The sequence below is a fragment of the Vombatus ursinus genome, unplaced genomic scaffold (assembly GCF_900497805.2).
Source record: "Vombatus ursinus unplaced genomic scaffold, bare-nosed wombat genome assembly UNPS02011353.1, whole genome shotgun sequence".
Classification (NCBI taxonomy): Eukaryota; Metazoa; Chordata; class Mammalia; order Diprotodontia; family Vombatidae; genus Vombatus; species Vombatus ursinus.
This window is the reverse complement of record NW_020951131.1, coordinates 2151859-2169902: the sequence shown is the minus strand read 5'-3', so window position 1 is coordinate 2169902 and position 18044 is coordinate 2151859. Positions and strand designations below refer to the sequence as shown.

Sequence of the window (18044 nt, the reverse complement as noted above, 5' to 3'; positions counted from 1 at the left end):
GCCAAGAAGCCTCAGGATGAGCTGTGGGGAGGCTGCCCTCTGTGCCACTGGATGGGGGACCCCCTGGAGGCCTAGGCCCCTCATGTGCCAAGGAGTTCCTTGCTCCAGAGGAGAACAACCGTCTATGTTCTCATCAGGGAAGCATTCTCCTAGCCTTTCAAGCGGTCCCCATGGCAATGACCTTGAGCCTCCCACAGCACTGTCCTCACTCTCATCCCTCGCACCAATGACCAGTCACCCTCGTCTCTGGGAAGGAAGCCAGGCCTGGCTCGGCACTTGCAGGGTCCGGCACAGGGCTTGGACCCCAGCTGGTGCTTCGACCCCAGCTGGTGCTTCGTAATTAAACACCCGCCTGGGTGGCCCTGGAGGCCTGGCTGGTCAGCTAGCTGTGAGGTGGTAGCCTGTGGGGTTCTGAAACACTGGTCAACAAGCCTTTATTGGGCCCCTGCTGGGCAGAGGGCAGGACTCGAGGTGGGCGGAGGGCTCCACAAGAAACACCCACGTGGGAAAGGCCCTGAAAACTATCATCCCACAGCTACGGGGAGGCACTTTACCTCGAGGCAGCAGGAGGCCTTTCTCCAATACTTGGAGGCTTGGTCATGTGGTCAGTGGGGGGGTGGGTGGCTTCTCTCTCCTGGAGCAGGGAGCCCCTCCCCCCCAACCTCAGCAGGTGGTCTTTGAGACCTGAGCGGCTCAAGTAGCACAGCCTGCCAGGAGGGCTGGTCCTGGGGGCACAGAAAGACATGACCCTCACTGCCCATCCGAGGACCTCAGAGGTCACCCGCAGTGCCCGGCACACAGCAGGGGCTCATGAGAGGCTTACTGACCGCCAGACTCATCCAGTCCAATCCCCTCGTTGGCAAGTGAAGAAACCGAGGCCCAGAGGGTCACGCAGGTCACCCAGCCAGCTGCCTCATCCCTCTTCCGACGGACGACAGACGGTCCCTGCTCTGCTCTCCTGGCTGAGAAACCAAGAGATAAGTGAAGGCCAAGACAGGAACACTCCTCAATCAGGTGTCAGCATTTATGAAGCACCTACTATGTACCAGGCAGCATGCTGAGAGCTGGGGATACCAAGAAAGGCAAACACATGGGCCCTGCCCTCAAGGAGCTCCTAGTCCAGTGGGGGAGGCAGTATGCAAACAACCACACTCTCTCTAGCAGGTGCCACAATGTGTGGAGTGCCAGGCCTGGAGACGGAAGACCAGAATTCAAAGGCGGCCTCAGAGGCTTCCTAGCTGTCAGCCTGCCTCAGTTTCCTCATCTGTAAAATAGGGATAATGAAAGCACCTCCCTCACAGGGCTGCTGGGAGGATCAAAGTCTCAGTGTATTTTCAGCCTTAATCCCTTCAAAGGACAGGAAGACTTTTGGGACAGCCCGCTTTGTAAAGCCCTGGGAAGCCTGCCAGTGCTCTAGAGATGCTATTAGCTATCAGAGGAAGGCCCTGGGGGAGATGAAAGGAGCTACAGGGAGTGAAGGGGCTGGGGGGGGGGGTTCTCGGGAGAGCAAGGCAGAGGCCCAGAGACAGGAGACAGACGTCATTGGCCCACAGAGTCCCAAAGGGGACAAAGGTCTGGAGGGGCACGAAGGGGCAGGACAGGAAGGGCTTTAAAAGCCAAAGAGGATTCTGCATTCGATGCTGCAGGAGTGGGCCCCACAGGTGAGTGAGCAGGCCTGAGCTCCGTCGGCAGGTAAGGGGGCCAGAGCTTCAGTCAGGGGACATGCGTGTGACGGACGCTGTCCCAGGAGAAATGACAAGCACATTGACAACTGGACGGAGGGGCTGAGGGAGGGAGGCTAGGAGACAAGGATGACCCCCAGGCCGGGCTGCGAGCCGAGCCTCCGCAGGAAGAGAGGGGAGGGTTTGGGGGAGGGGCGGCGAGTTTGGGTTTGGGCTTCCAGAGTGTGAAGCGCCCAACAGATGAGTGCTATGGGGCTGGGAGTCAGGAGAGGGGTGGGAGGAGAACGGAGCCCTCCAAGCACAAAAGGGCCCAGGCCAGAGCCTGGGGGACACCGAGGTCAGCCTCAGAGGAGCGGCCACAGGAATGCAGTGCAAGAGGGCGATTGACAGTGTTCTCAAGCAGGATGGGCCGAGAAAAGGCCATGAAGACACCGCCAAGGGGCGGCGTCGGGAGTGACATGGAGCTCGTGGATCAGGAGGCCGGGGACAATCTCCTCTGTCTGCTCTAACTGTGACCTCACAAGCTATCTCGAGTCTTGCTGGAAGAAGCTATGGGGCTGAGCCTGAATACTCAGAAGGTAAATAGAAATAACCTCGTTTGGAGTAGACTCAACACGGCTTTTTGTGCCATTTTCTGTGCAGGCTCAAAGAAATCACTGGCTGGGGGCAGCTAGGTGGCACCAGCCCTGAAGTCAGCAGGACCTGAGTTCAAATCCGGCCTCAGACCAAACACTTGACACTTAATAGCTGTGTGACCCTGGGCAAGTCACTTAACCCCAACTGCCTAAAAAAAAAAAAAAAGAAAAGAAAGCAAGCACTGGCTGAGGAAAACAGTCTTTAAATGATTCTGTGACGCTCAACCATGGCGCAAAGTGAAAACACAGGGTCTTCTTCAGAAATTTCTTTCTACTTACGTGAACAAATGTATTCAGCAAGCTTCTCACCATTTCCACATTTTTCTCCTTCTGCAGCCAGGCCAATTTTTCTCACTGGAAAACAACCAAAAACGTATTTCTGGCCTCTGTTCTCGACAGCACTTTGCCTGGATGCTAGGGAAGCGCGTGTGCTGATCTGCCTGTTCAAAGTAGTTTGCGGGCCTGGTGGCCCAGGGGGAAGGGCACTCACTGGGTCTGGAGCCAGAGGAGACAGGCCCAAGCTCTGCCTCAGGCCCTGCTCTGGGCCTCAGTTTCCTCCTCTTCTGAATGAGGGGCTTGGACTAGAAGAGCAGGGGCCCTTCCCGCCTCTGAACCTGTGATCCCATCAAAGGCCCCTTCGTGAAACCCTTACAAAGTGGCCACCTGAGTTGACAACTTTGCCTAACTGTTAGGTGTGGTGAGGTGGGCTGGCAGAGTGGGCTTCAGTGAGTGCCCTGGTGCCGCATCAGAACCTCACAGGGGAACAGAGCCAGGCCCCAGACCCCAGGGCCCCACCCCAGGGAGGCGTCCTCTCAGACACTGACAGGAGGCTGGATCTCAAAAAAGGGAAGTCAGGAGCTACCTTGGGAAGGACAGCAGTCTATTTGTAAGTAGACCCCCAGTGGGGTCAATGAAAAGTTCACTAAGTGGAAAGCCAGAGTCCTGGCAAGTTGAGAGCCATTCAGAGCCTAGAGAACAGCCAAGTTGTCGGGCCAGGACGCTGTTTGGGGGTGGGGTGGTGCGTCCATATTTTTCTTTGTTCTAGGAGGAGGAAGGAACAGGGCTGGGAGGCTGGAGGCGACACAGTGATGTCAAAATAAAAGGTATCAGTAACATTCGTTTTAAAAACACAGCAAGGGGCTGCAGCACAGAGGGATTCCCCCTTGGTGGGGGGGAGGAATGTGGCCCTTCTCAGAGATTTGCCAGGCAAACCCAGTTTCTGATTCACTCGAGCCGGACCCAGCAAACTGAGACTTTAATTTAAACGCTGTCAACTTGTAATTTACAGATCATTAAAAATGTGCTGAGTCAAAAGACAAAAACTCTCCTTCAGCTGCATGCTTTCTCCAGTGACAGAGCTCGTTTAGGTAGCAGGGTCTGGGGCCATATTGGACTCAGGAGAGGCTGATGAACCTCCATGTCTGCTCGCGGACGAAGGGCAGGCAATCGGAGGCATTTGTGAAGCCCCTAGTGAGTGGTGGCCCCCCCCCCACCACCACCAGGCCCCTCTGCTCAGGCCGTCTGAGCCTGGTCCCTGTGTCCCCTCCTTCCTTGGTGCCTCCTCCCCACTCAGTGGTCAGCCAGGGCTCTCCGAGGCCCAGCAGGTACACGTCTGGGGAACGGATGGAGGTCTGAGGACCAGCCTCATTCACTTAGAGCTGGCAGGGCCTTCGAGGCCACTCAGGCCAAGCCCCTTCACCTGAGACCTGGGGTCACAGAGAGAAAGGGGCAGAGAGAGCACGGGAGCCGAGCCCTCTGACGGCACATGTGGTGCTCCCTCCACTACCGGGCACTGGTGGGGGTCCTCGTGAGCGTGGCAGGGCCACGGGCAAGGTCTACCAGCCCCAGGGGTTCAGGGGCCTGCTAAACTTGACTTAAGTGGGCAGGAGCCTTCCTCGGCTGTCTGGCAGCCCCTGCCCTCTGAATGCCGTGGAAGCTGGATTGTGTCCTGGCTTCCTCAGGAAGCTGCAGGCCACAGCCTCCTCCAGGATTTCTTTTCACACTCACCGAGGGAGGCGGTGGCTTGGCCAACCACATACGCTGGCTTGACGTGCCATTTTTCTTTCAGAGACTTTTTCCAGACTGAAAAACAGTTAATTAAAAGCAAGCATTTAGCAATGAACTGTGAACACCAGCGTGGCTGCTTGGATCTCTGCCCCACAGGGCTGTTTTGTTTCTTTTGAACGATCCAGGAGTTTGTCTTAGAAACTGAAATATCAAAGTTTGTCTTAGAAACAAAAGCAAAAACCATTTTTAGGCAGAGAACTGAGAGTGGGAGCCAACGCCAGCTCTTCAGGCAGCAACACAAATCAGATCTGGGGACTGCTTTGAGGTGCTTTGCTTGAAACACGAACTGCTTCTTCTGCCTGCACTAAACGCATTTTTTATGTGTCCCTGGAAAACAAACACAACATTGGGTCCTAATTTGCATAGTGATGTGATGACTGAAAATTGGGATCTTGAGAGGAAGAGAAGGAAAGCCCTGGGTCATAAAACGCTGCTTAAGGATCCAATAAAACAACGCAGCTGATTCTGTTCAGGGGACAGACAAGAGCAGTTTCCAAATGACTTCTCTGTAAATGGAAGGGCAAAGAAGCATCATGTTCTTGTTCCCAACGCCATTGGGACTCCAGAAGCACCTCTGCGCACTGTGCAAACAGCCCAAACAGAAAGCGCGCTGCACACACGCAGAGTTACTGGCCAGACCCTATGGCGGCGGGCCTTCACGGAGAAGAGCCCCGAAGAGGCTGAGCCCAAACTGGGAGAGCGAAGGGTGCTGGGGTCTTCCTGGGAACCCCTTTCTCCTCCAAAGACTGAGGCTGCCGGCTCATTTTTAGAGAGAACCTCGGCCATCCCTGGTCATAGGAGGGGAACCCCGCACTGTTTGCCAACTAGGAATGCACCCTGGGAAAGCCACAAGGCACAGGTAGCCAAGTGACTTTATCAGCTGACTGCCCCTGGCCAGTAGGTGCGTCTGCACAAGCAAGTAGGTGACTCTGAACCCGACAGGTTCTCCAGCACCCTTGGCCGGCAGGGACAAGCTCTACTCCGTAACTAAATCTCGGGGGTCTGGGGAAATCCCCTTGGTGACTTCTCTCCCGGTCTTAAAAGAGGGCATTTCTGGGGCGACAGTCAAGGAGCCTCAAATCTTATTCTGGGGGCCTCTTCACAAATCACAGAATGTCCGGGCTGGCAGGGGCTTTCGCAGTGTAGACCCTGCATTTCACTGACGAAGAGTACGAGGCTCAGAGGGTCAGTGAGTGGCCCAGGTCACATGGCCGGTAAAGGGCAGAACCAGGATCTGAAGCCAGCTTCTCTGATGGAGTAGCTCCCCATGTGAACCACGGGGACACAGAACATGGTCCAAGAGGGACCTCAGAGAGCATCTAGTTTGACCTTGACTTTACAGGAGGGAAACTGAGGCCCAGAGACGTAAAGGGTCTTGGCCATGGGAGAGAGAGGCAAAGCCAGGTCCTCTAGGTCCAGGCCCAGGGCTCCGTCCACACACAAAGCCAGGGGCACCAGCTTTTTCTTTAGCCAACGAGCTCTTGGTGTCATCTCCAAGTGGGTGATTTTCAGACTCCAAACAGGTTTAAGGCAGTCTTATAACCCAAGGGGAGAAAAGTGTTGGCTCTACCCATGTTAGTGAGAAGGGAGGAGTCCAGGGGTGCCCACCCCCCAACTGTTCCAACACTGTATCGTGAGGGGAGTGAATTCCTCGCGCAGCCGGGAGAACAAGCCTGACATGGTGAATCCAGCCGCTCACCTGGACACGCCCTTCCCCCATAGCTGGCTGAGAGCAACTCTGCCCCACTGGTGTCTACCTGGCATCGGTGGTGCCTCCTGGAAGCTGCACACCCTGCTTCCCTGGGTTTAGAGTCAGGAAGACCTGAGTTCAAATCCAGCCTCAAACACTTACTAGCTGTGGGACCCTGGACAAGTCACTTAATCCCGGTTGCCTCAGTTTCCCCATCTGTAAAATGGGTACAAGAACAGTCCCTCCCTGGCAGGGTGGTTGTGGAGATCAAAGGCAGTATGTCTGTAAAGAGTTTTGCAAGCATTCAGGTGGTACATAAATGGTCGTGGGTGAGTGGGGGGAGCCAAGCTCAGGACCTGCCGTGGCGAGGCTGGGTCCCACTCACCTGAGGGGGAAGGAGGCAGTCAGGAAACAGAGGGTCCCGGAGGGGGCGTTTTCACCATCTCAGGTTAGTCCCATCAGCTCGACGCAATCAGGGAATTCACACCTTTCGGCTTCTTGAGATGAGGTTAGGAGCCGACCAAAAGCCCCCCAGCCTACACTCACCTTCCTGCTTGTTGTCCCTTTCCAGGCACAGTTCCATGGCTTCCACGGCACGGGGACTGGTGAAAACGAGTCCCCCGTAAGCCTCCGGATGACAGAGCTGCCCGCACACAAAACACCTCATTAAGAGTCAGCGCACACTTATTAAGCACCTATGGTGTGCCTAACACTGTACTAGGCTCGGGTGGGTGAAATGACAGCAAACAAGTCATCCTGCCCCTCACGGTGCTTTATTCTACAGGGAACACGTACGCACAAACCCAATGACGATAGCTAGCAATTACAGAGCGCATTCAGCCTTCAAAGTAACTTAACTATGTCCTGTCGTTTGGAATTCTGTGAGAAAAATGGCTCTATGGCCACAAGGCCCCACAAAGGGGCCGATGGAGAACAGAAACGGCCAGGACACCCCACCACAACTTCTGGGACACCCTGGAGGCCAGATCATGCAGAGCAGCGCTTTGGTGGTAGCACAGAGGGGCGATAAAGGGTGCCCAGTGCTTAGGGGATGGCCGAATAGACCACGGTCCATGAACTGTCTCCATAGACCAAGAAGACAAATTCCAAGGAGTTTGGGAAGACTTACATAAACCGCAACGACCGCGACGCTGGCAGTGAAGCCAGCAAGGAAGAAGTCTGAATCCAGACTAGCTGCAATGACCCCTTGGGGTCCGAAGGCTAGAATGGAGCACTCTTCCCTACTTGAGGGAGAGGGCTGGCATCCCACGGGAGTGCAACACGGCAGCCACCGTGGGACGTGACCGTTTGTCAGCTGCTTCGGCCAAGGCCCTGACAACTGCTTCACATCCGATAACAGCCCGTCCCAGACCTAGCTCGTCACCTGCCCGCCCTAGGCAACCCGTCCTGGAAGGACAGACTCCAGCACTGACAGAGAAGAGTATTTGGCCTTACCTTCTCGGAGAAACTTTGCAGAGACAAAAACTCAAAGGATAAAACAGGTATCAAAGTGGCTTCAAATCCACGTGACCCCAATTCCTGGGGGAACAAAGACGTACAAACACTGAAGGCCTGAGAGTTGTCTTAAAAACAAAGGCAGGGCCCCAGAACCTCACTTCGGAAGGTGACGCTGCCTCCCCCAGCCTGATCGAAGGCCCGGAAGGGAAGAGCAATGAAGGCAAGCCTGGGTGCCTAGGGGTCCCATGTAACTGTCTGCATCTTACCTGAATATAGGGATCCTGGCCCGAGTCATCATCCTTAGGATCTTTTAGCAACAGAACCTTCATTTTTTACCAGCTGGCCCTTAGCAAAGGCTGCGAGGAAGAAAGGAAATGGATCCTAATGAGATCAGGCCAGCCAAGCAGAGAGCAGCTCATCAGGGGACCTGGGGAAGTGCCTGCCCGTTCCTGGCAGTGAGTAAGCAGGGAGCAGCTCGGGCCCTTCCCTGGGTGGCTGCATCACTGATAAGGCTGACCAGAAGCGTGCAGGTGGCCTCAGATAAGGCTCACACAGTTCAGACCGGGCTCTTTCCAAGGGAAGGGGCTACAGGAGCTCCCCGCATTATTGAGGCACGTTCACAGCTTTTGAAAAATCCCCCACATAACTGAAGCACTGCAGGGAAAAGCCCTAGGACAGACCCCACTGTGCCTAGAGACGGTCCACGAAGGATCCTGAGCCTAGGGGAGTGACACGTCACAAGTGTCACGGCCCTGACCCTCTCACCCTCTGCAGCCAGAGTGCTGGCCGGGCATCGATAACATGTCCTTTCCCTACCCATTACTGCCCCATCAACAGGATGGCAACGCTGACCCAAGCAGGAATCCTACCACTCCCCAGTGTGGCAGCTCAGCAGGCAATAGTGCAGTGTTTCGAGGACCCCTCGTGAACAACCTGACCCGGACTGAACAGCTGCTCCTTGGAATCCAAGCAACAAAGCAACTATCTTCATGGTAAAGCAGCTAGAAACAGAGACAGGTGCTTCAGGGAGATGTGGAGCATCTAATAATTTCACAGAGTTACCCAGAATGTGTCTCAACCAAAAACTACTGGCAAAGCCTCTCACAATCCTAACGGCCCAAGGAAATGGGGACGTAAGTGTACAGCCTGGCATTTGCAGTTTGAACAGAATTTCATCCAGGGCATGCTCAAGTAATCCCCTAATTTTAGGATGCACTTCAGCTGAAAGGTCCAATTCCCACGGAAATCGTCTGCTGGCGCCCGACTGCGTCCGCGCTGAGCTGGGTCTCAAACTGTCCGACCTGCACTGCCTTTTCAGCCCCTCTCCGTGCCTGAGCAAGAAAGGCCTGTTTTCTGGCCTTTCGTTCAAACTCTTTGTTTTGTCTGGTTTCTGTCTTGTTTTCGTCTTCTCTGACCCTTCCATATCCTTCTGCACTGCAGCCTGCTTCATCCCTGCTCCCCTCTCTCTCCTTTATTCACCAATGTCAAGTCCTTGGCTTGTTCCCTTGCAATGGCTAGAAAGGGCAGATCATCGTCCTGAGTGCTGGACTATGCCACGAAACCACTGAAAGACACTTGCCAAATCACCTGAGCTTCTCGGGGACTCAGTTTTCCCATGTGTTAAAAACAAAAATGCACAGATTAGGCCAGATGATTGTCATTTACCAAGAACTTAAGTTTGTATTGTGCCAGATACTGCGAAAGATAAAACAGTCCTGCCCACAAGGAGTCTATCTCCTTTTGGGGAGAAACAACAGGTAGAAAAGTAAACACAAAATGGACACAAAGTCATGGAGGGGGGGTCTGCCTAGGCTTCTGGGAACAGAAAACAACTGACCCGAGTATTCGAAAAGGCTCGGGAGCCCCCTCCCCCAAAGGGGTCCAGACACAAAAGCGGTTGAGAGCCCACGGGATTCTCTCTACAAGCTGGAAGAGCATCATTGCACACAGACGGCACTTAGCTTAAAGTGAGCCAATGGTGCAGGCATGGAGTCATGAAGATGCATATCCAAATACTGCCCTAGAGCCAGACTTAGTTGGACACCCTGGCTCAGTCACTTAACCCCTTAGCCTCAGTTTCCTCATGTGTAATAAGGGGATAATAACAAGGTCTCCCCCACAGGGCTGTTGTGACTATCAAATGGGACAGCATCTATAAAGCAGTTTGCAAACCTTAACATTCTACGCGCTAGTATGAGCAGTTAAATGACCTCTAAACTGCTTTCAGAACTAAATCTTGTGATTCTAGGTCCTTTAGCTAATCCTTGTAACTGAATTGACATTCTTCAAGGTGAAAGAAGGGGCTTCACATAGAAAAGGGTTTTATTTATGGAATCAAACATTTTTTAAAACTCAACCCCGTAGTGCAAAATAAGCTTTTTCTTTACTGATGTACTAGGCTGTTTTTCCTGATACCCCAATGGTATCTCTAATGGAAAATTCAGGGAAAACACTGCAGACAAGTCTTCGCATTATCACCAACTACTGAGCCTTCCTTCCAGAATCCTGAGATCCTTTTTTTTTTTTTTAAGAAAAAGTACTTTTGCTTCAATAACACACTTTTCAGAGGCAAAGCTGATGTCCTTTCACAAATGTGTCGTGTGTATAGAAGCACATTTTTAATCTATGTTGTCCTGTTAATTCAGGTTTTCCTGGATCTGCAAGAAAAGAAGCCAAAGCCACAATCCCCTTAGCCCTGATGGAGCCCAGGGGTAAATCGAGTCAGGTCTATGTGAGCAAACAGCCAGTGACTGGATCCACGACTAAGAGAGCTCATTAGCTCATTTGTGGGTTTGTTTTAATTTACTTTAAGTTGAAAAAGTGTGCAAAGTCAGATGAATGTTTATCATTTCAACAATTCCCACTGTTTCCTGCCAAGAAGCCAGGCCGCCCCATCAATACCCCAGTTCTCCTGGGGATACCAGGCCACAAACACCATCAGAGGCTCCCTGGGCTGCCCTAGGATCATGCTTATGAAGGAGTCATGGAGGCTGTTAGCAGCGGCGACCTAGGCATGAGCAGGGACCCCCCTGTACCAAACCAGGCTGGCACCTGCTCTGAAGTGCATGCTCCAAGAGACGTCAGGTCAGCAGCCGGCGTGCGTGAGAGGGAGGACGGCAGCCTCACCGTCCTGACTCTGAAGCTGGCTCCCTCCCCACCAGGTCCTTCTCAGTGCGTGCCTCCTGCATGTAAAAGATATGGTTGGAAGAGATCAGCCAGCCAGCTAGTGAGAAGGAAGGAGAGCTGATGGACAGCCCCAGGGCTGCTGACAAATGCCACTAGACACTGGTGGGGATCAGTGGATGGGGGAAGCTGCTGGACATTTGTGGGGCCACATCTACCACACCCTCAGAGAGGCAAGTGTGAGGAAACTTCCTTCCCTGGAAGGAAACCAAGAGGCAATGCACAGCATGCAGCAGGAGCTTAATAAATGCTTGTTAAAATGCTTACTGGGGGGCAGCTAGGTGGCACAGTGGATAGAGCTCTGGCCTTGGAGTCAGGAGGACCTGAGTTCAAATCTGGCCTCAGACACTTGATACTTACTAGCTGTGTGACCCTGGGCAAGTCACTTAACCCCAACTGCCTCACCAAAAAGCAAAAAAACAAAACAAAACAAAACAAAAAAAGAAAGGGAAAAAGGGGCAGCTAGGTGGTGCAGTGGATAGAGCACCAGCCCTGGTGTCAGGAGGACCTGAGTTCAAATCTGGCCTCAGATACAACACTTACTAGCTGTGTGAACCTGGGCGAGTCACTTAACCCCACTGCCTAGCCCAAAAGAAAAAAAAAAACTAACTGTGGCTGAAGTCAAATCAACAAATATTAACTAAATGCTCACCATGTGCCAGGCCCGGTGCTCTTGAGGAGCTCTCAGTGTGAAGGGGGAGCTAACTGGCTGATAAGGCACAGATGAGACACAGAGGAGGGAAGGCACCAAGTGAAGGGGCCTGCACAAGGCTTCCTGTAGAAGGGGGATGTGACTTGGGAGGGCAGGGAGAGCCTTCCACGCATGGGGCCCAACCAAAGAGAGGGTCCGGAGCCCAGAGATGGAGGGTCTTGTTTGTGGAAGAGCCCGGAGGCCAGGGTCACTGGGTCGAAGAGAACATGGTGGGAAATAAGGTATCAAGAAACTGGAAAGGCAGGAGGGGGTCAGCGTAGGAAGGGCTCTGAACCCCAAACAGAGCCTTTTACACCCGCTCCTGGAGGTGACAGGAAGTCACGAGCGACAGACGCATTTGCCAAAGTATGGCTTCACTGAGGATGTCTGAGGGAACGGACACTTCATCAGAGCTGACCTAAGTTAACAGTATCAGAATACTGCAGATTTAGAGCTGGAAGGGACCTCAGTAAAATTCTAAACCCTCCACTTCACCAATGAGAAAACTGACCCCAGAGGGAAGCCTGGTGGGTAGAACACTGGACTTGGAGTCAGGAAGGCTCCTGTGCTTGAAACTGCACTGACCACATGACCCTGGGCCAGTCACTACATCACTCTAACCCCAAGGTCAAGTGGAGACCACCCTACTGGCCACACTTCCTTTCCAAGGTCACTGGGAGGTGCCGATGAGACAACACCCCTAACTAGTGATGACCCAAGTCTACAGAAAACCAGCATGAGGGAAGGGCCGGAGAAACAGACCCGTACGTCCAGCACTGCTACGCATACACACAAACAGACTCACTCTAGGCGAGCTGCTCCTCCTCGGCTGTATCCTCTCTGGGAGAAGGGAGCGGCTCCTGGGTCACACAACCTAGAGGCATGTTTGCTTTTAATGGTTTTTTCAAATGAAAATCTGCCTTCCCTCCCTCCCACTTTCTGCTCCTCCCCACCCCCGACAAACACAGAGTCAAGCAAAACACATTCCAGCTCTAAGACTAAAATGATAAGTCTCCATCTGTGCCCTGAATCTGTCACCTCCCTATCAGAAGTGGGGAGCGCGCTCCTTCAGACTTCGGGAATCTTGCAGCTCACTGCATGGATGAGAGCTCCTAAGTCTTTCAAGGTTTTTGTCTCCACGATATCGGGACTGTACAAAATGTTCTCCAGGGTCTTCTGACTTTACTCTGCAACAGCTCAAAGAAGGGAGCTCCTCTGAAACCACTGCATTCATCATTCTTACAGGATAACACTCGTCTACCTAACTGGCTCAGCCATTCCCCAATTGATGGACGTCCCCTCAGTCTCCAATTCTTTGCCAACAAAATGAGGGACCATAAACATTTTGCAAACATGGGGCCCGTTCCTCTTCCGACCTCTGTGTATGTGTGTGTCTACTCGTGTGTAAACACAGACATTCCTTTGGAAGCTCTGCAAGGCTGGACATACACATCGGCTTCTCCAGTCCTTCCCCCATGTCGGTTTTCAGCAGACTTTGGGTCATCACTGGTCAGGGGTACCGTCTAGCATCCCTGTCTCATCCGCACCGCCCAGTGACCACTTAGCAGTGGTACTGCTGGGTCAAAGGACATACCCAATAGGCCCAGTTTAATAGCTCTGGAGGAGAGTTCCAAATTGCTTTCCAGAAGAGCTGGAGCAGTTCGTAGCTCTAAAAATGCACTAACAGACCTGTTTTTCTGCAGCTTCATCAACTTCCTTTGTTGCCAGCTCTCTGAAGCCTGACGGGTGGGAGACGACGCCTCAGAAGTGTACTAGCTCTCATCTCTCTACTTACTGGCGATGGAGAGCGTTTTTTCTTATGGACAGGGACAGCTTGCATTTCCTCCTCTGAAAACTGCCTCTTCATGGCCTTTGACCATTTGTCAATTGGGGAATGGCTCTTCATCTCAAATTCGAATCCATTTCCTATATGCTTTGAAAGGAGAAGCAAGTGGCAAAGACTTATCCATTCACCCGCTTCTCTTCTAACTTTAGCTGCATTAGTTTTGTTCAAAAACCTTTCAGTTTTATGTAATCAATATTGTCCATTTTACCTCCCGTGAATCTAACTCGTCTTCTCGTTTCCTTTTCCCTACCATAGATCTGATGAGTAATTTCCTTGCTCTTCCAAACTGTCTGTCAGAGCATGCTGAATGGCTTAACCATGTCCCCATTTGGAGCTCACCTTGCTATATGCGGTGAGTCACTATTGGTCTACACCCAGTTTCTGCCTAACTATTTTCCCAAGTTTTTTCAGATGGTCAGTTCTCGCCCCAGTGGATGGGATCTTTGGTTTGTCAAACAGTACATTACTGTGCTTGTTTGGTTCTACGTACTGGACGCCTAATCTGATCAACCTCTACATTTCTTAAGCAGTACCAAAGTGTTTGATGATTGCTGCTTTGAAGTGTAGTTTGAGACGCTGTACTCCTAGGACCCCTTCCTTCCCACCTCACTGCCCTCCCTCCATTATTTCCCTTGAGATTCTTGACTTTTTATCCTTCCAGATGAATGCTGTTAGTATTTTTTGTAGCTCTATAAATTAATTTAGGTAGTATTATCATTTTTATTATGCTGGCTGGGCTTACCCACGAGCAAGTAATATCTCTTCAGTTATTTAGATCCCAAGTCTTTATTTGTGTAAAGTGTTTTGTCATTGTGGTCAGATAGTTAAAGCATCTTATCAGTTACAATCTCAAACATTTTGTTCTATTTTCTTTTGCAGTTTTAAATGCATCCTCTTTCTCTTCCTGCTGGAATTTGATGGTAATATGTAGAAATGCCAATGACTTGTTTGGGCTTATTTTATATTTTGCAATTTTGGGGAAGTTGTTTCAATTAGCTTTTAGTTGACCCTCTGGAGTTTGCTAAGTAAACTGTCATATGATTTGCAAAAAGTGATAATTTTGTTACTTGCCTATGCTTATTCCCTCAATTTATTTGTCTCATCTTACTGCTTTAACTGGCAGCTAAGTGACACAGTGGATAGAATGCCTGGCCTGGAGTCAGGAAGACTGAGGTCAAATCTGGCCTCAGACACTTCCTAGCTGTGTGACTCTGGGCAAGTCACTTCACCCTGTTTGCCTCAGTTTCCTCATCTGTAAAATGAGCTGGAGAAGGAAATGGCAAATCCCTCCAGTATCTCTGCCAAGAAAATCCCAAATGGCGTCATAGAAAGTTGGACCCAATAACAACAACATTGCTTTAACTAGTATTTCCAGCATTACACTGAATAGTAATGGTGACAATGGAGATCCTTGCTTTCGCCACGATCTTACCAGAAAGATCTTCAGCTTAACTCCTTTACAGATAATGCCGGCTCTTGGTTTTAGAGAGATAATACCTACATTAAGGAAAGATCTATTTATTCCTATGCTTTTAGTGTTTTTAACAGGAATGGGTGTTTCATCTTGTCAAATGTTTTTTCTGCATCTATTGATAAAATAATTTTTGTAATTACTAACAGTGTCAATTATGTTTACTGTTTCCCTAATATTTATCTAGCCCTTTATTCCTAGTAAAATTCCAATCTGTTAATAGTGTACAATCTTTTGATATGTTTCTTTACTTTTCTTGCAAATAACTGATTGAAAATGTTTTTAAAAAAAAATTCGTATTCATTAGGGACATTGGCTTATATTTTTTCTTTCTTTGTTTTGACTCCCTAGTGTATGTGTCAAGACCATATCTGTACCATAGTAAGAATTTGGCAGGACTCCTTTTCTCATTTTTTCAAAGAGTTTATGTAATAATGAAATTAATCATTCCTTAAATATATGATAGAATTTGCATGCAAATCCATCTGATCTGGGAGTTTTTTTATGGCTTGGGAGTCCATTTATGGTTTGTTCGATTTCTTTTTCTGAACCTGAGTGAGGTCCTCTATTTTTTTTTTGTTCTTTTAATACGGACATTTGATATTTTTACAAATATATTCATTCACTTCATTTAGTTTTATTGACATAAAATTGGGCAAAATTCCTATTATTTATTGGTTGTGAATTTATCTTCCTCTCTTTTGATGCTGGCTAATTTGGTTTTCTTCTCTTTTAATGATTTATCAATCTTTTTAAAAGCTACTAGTGTTATTAATTTTTTTGGCTTTCAATTTTATTAATCTCTTTTTTGATATTTAGAATTTCTACTTTGATGTTTATTTGGAGACCTTAAAATCTGTTGGTTTTCTAGATTTTTGTTAACTGCACTGTCCAATTCATTGATCAGCTCTTTTACCAATCAAAGTGTTTAGAGACATACATACAATTTCCTCCAAGGATGACTGACCGCATCCTGAAAATTGTGCTATGTCTTCTCATTGTTGTAATTTTTAAAGATCAGTTTCTATTTGTTCTTTGAATTGCCAATTCTTTAGGTTTAAGTTATTTAGTCTCCGTCTAATTTTTAATTGTTTCTTCAGGGGAAATTTCCTGAATTTTTATTGTATTGTGGTCTATAAAACAGGTACATTTAATATTTTAGCTCTTCTGCATGTTTTTGAGGTTTTTATGCCCTATTACATGGTCATTTTTTGTAAAGGCGCTACATACAGCTGCTAAATAAGTACAATCCTTTCTATTTCCATTTTACAACCCCTAGAGGTCTATCACATAAAATTCTTCTAAAATCCTATTTAGGTTCTTTGCTTCTTTTGGTTAGATTAATATAGGTGTGAAGGGGTAAACAGAAGCCCCCACTATTACAGTTTTACTATTTCTTCCTATAACACATTTAACTGTTCCTATATGTTGTATCATTTGGGGTGTGTGTATTCCCTGTTTTTCTTTTAAAGTCCAGTTTTACTATTGCTTTGTCTGAGATCGTGATATTGCCTACACTTGCCTATACTTCAGCTGAAGCATAGTATATTCTTTTCCAGCCCTTTATTTTAATTATGTCTTTTTGTTTCAAGTGTTTCTTGTAAACAACATATTGTTGGATTCTGCTTTCAAATCCATTCTTCCATTTTAGGGGTGAATGCATCCCATTCACACTAATGATTAATTGCTAAATTCCCTTTATCCCATTCTCTTGTACTTTTCCTTCCATTTGTTTTCTTTCTCCTCTTTATAAAAAGGGTGAGTGCGCTCTAAGAGGTCTGGAACCTCCTTCGGCTCCACTGCAACAAATTCTTATCATTTCTTTCTTTTCTTTTAGGCCTCTCTTCAGAATCAACTCTTCTTAGAGTTTGTTTTACTTAAGATTCAACCCTCCCTTAATTTACTCTTCCTCATCCCCCCCTTTCCCTTGGCCTGGATGATCCAGAAAGGACCCTGGCAGGTGAGGGGCCCAGAGCTGAGCTTTGAAAGTGTCCGAATACACCTCAGCCCCGCTGCCTTCGTCAGCGCCAGCTGCTCCCGTTCGTGCCCCTGAGGAAAATCGTGAACCTTCGCTGCCTGGGTCCACTACAAACACCCGTTATTAGCCCAAGGACCTGGTCTGCCTCACCCAGTCTCTGTAACCATCTGCCTGAATCTCCTGCCTCCAAACCCCGAAACTTGCCCTCTTTCCTCAAGTTCCCAATGCCTCTCTCCTCCTCAGCTGGCTTTCCTCTCTTCCACATGGCCTTATCCCCTCCTCGTGTGCTTCAGTCTCCTAGGAGAGGAGAAGGGGGTGCATCTCTCCAAGACCACAGCCTCTGTCAGCTCTGACCTTGGCTCCTGGGGGGCCAGCCCCCACAACACAGCTCTCATGTCTCTGTACAAAGCCTTCCCCTGGCCCTGCCGCTTTGACCCAGGCCGGTGACACTGCCAGCACTTGGCACAGGGCAATCACTTAATAAATGCTGGCAGACCTGACCTGAATCCTGAAAGCCGAGACAGAGAGGGGACGACGGAAGGGAGGGAGTCAGTGCCTTGGCCGAGAGCGGGGAGGGATGGTGAGCAGGCCCACGTGGCCGGGAAGGGAGCCCTGTCAGGCCCTCCCCTTTGGCAGCCTCACCTGGTGCTTGGGTGGAGGCTTAAGGCTGGAGCACATTAATGAAAGAAACTTCTCCCTGCTCTGAGGCTGGCCAAGCACTTCACAAACACCACTCCATTTGAACCTCCCAGCAGCACTGTGAGGTTGGCATTACGACTGCCCCCATCTGACAAAGGAAGAAACTGAGGCAAGCAGAGGCTCTGTGGCTGGCCCAGCACATCGCAGTTGGGCCTCCCAGAGTCGGTGCCAGGGCCTGCAGGGCTGTGGCTGGGAGAGAACAATGGGGCAGGTAAGAGGGACGCTCGAGTAGCTTACACAAAGTGCCCAGGTGGAGATCAGCCCTGGGGGATGGAGTGCCCACAAAGAGAATTGGGCCTAAGGGAGAATCAGAAGACCTGGGTTCAAACCCCGCGCCAGATGCTGATGGCTGTGTGGCTCTGAGCCTGGAGGATCCAGGCACCTACCTCCTGGGGTCCCGTGGCTCACTGAGGCTGATGGCACAGGCCTTCTCAGACTTCATGGGCACCTGTAAATGTGATGGGCTGGCATTATTCTGAGGTCCTCAGCTGGACAGTGACAGAGCTGCAGCCCTAGGGACCCCTGACTGGCTGCCGATCCTGTGGTCATAGGTGACCCCTGACTGACCCTGGATCCCGTGGTTCTAGGTGACCTCTCACTGACCCTGGATCCCATGGTCCTAGGTGACCTCTGACAGGCCCTGG

General features: G+C 50.2%; 1 protein-coding gene across 13 annotated transcripts in view; it reads right to left on the bottom strand.

Annotated features, from left to right (window-relative positions):
* UROS (uroporphyrinogen III synthase) overlaps positions 1–18044 on the bottom strand; it is a 40192-nt gene that overhangs the window by 21683 nt on the left and 465 nt on the right. For 2 of the 13 annotated variants that reach the window (XM_027855930.1, XM_027855925.1), the window contains exons 2-10: positions 17638–17848; positions 12212–12280; positions 10584–10714; positions 7799–7888; positions 7530–7613; positions 6621–6717; positions 4325–4399; positions 2597–2671; positions 828–962 (exon numbers count right to left, since the gene is read on the bottom strand). In XM_027855930.1, the coding sequence (XP_027711731.1) occupies positions 828–962; positions 2597–2671; positions 4325–4399; positions 6621–6717; positions 7530–7613; positions 7799–7861 (529 nt within the window). In that variant the 5' untranslated portion in view covers positions 7862–7888; positions 10584–10714; positions 12212–12280; positions 17638–17848. Of the gene's footprint in view, positions 1–588; positions 726–827; positions 963–2596; positions 2672–4324; positions 4400–6620; positions 6718–7529; positions 7614–7798; positions 7889–8401; positions 8534–10583; positions 10715–12211; positions 12281–17637; positions 17849–18044 lie in introns of those variants that run through there. The other 11 variants (XM_027855931.1, XM_027855927.1, XM_027855933.1 and 8 more) reach the window with 8 other exon arrangements.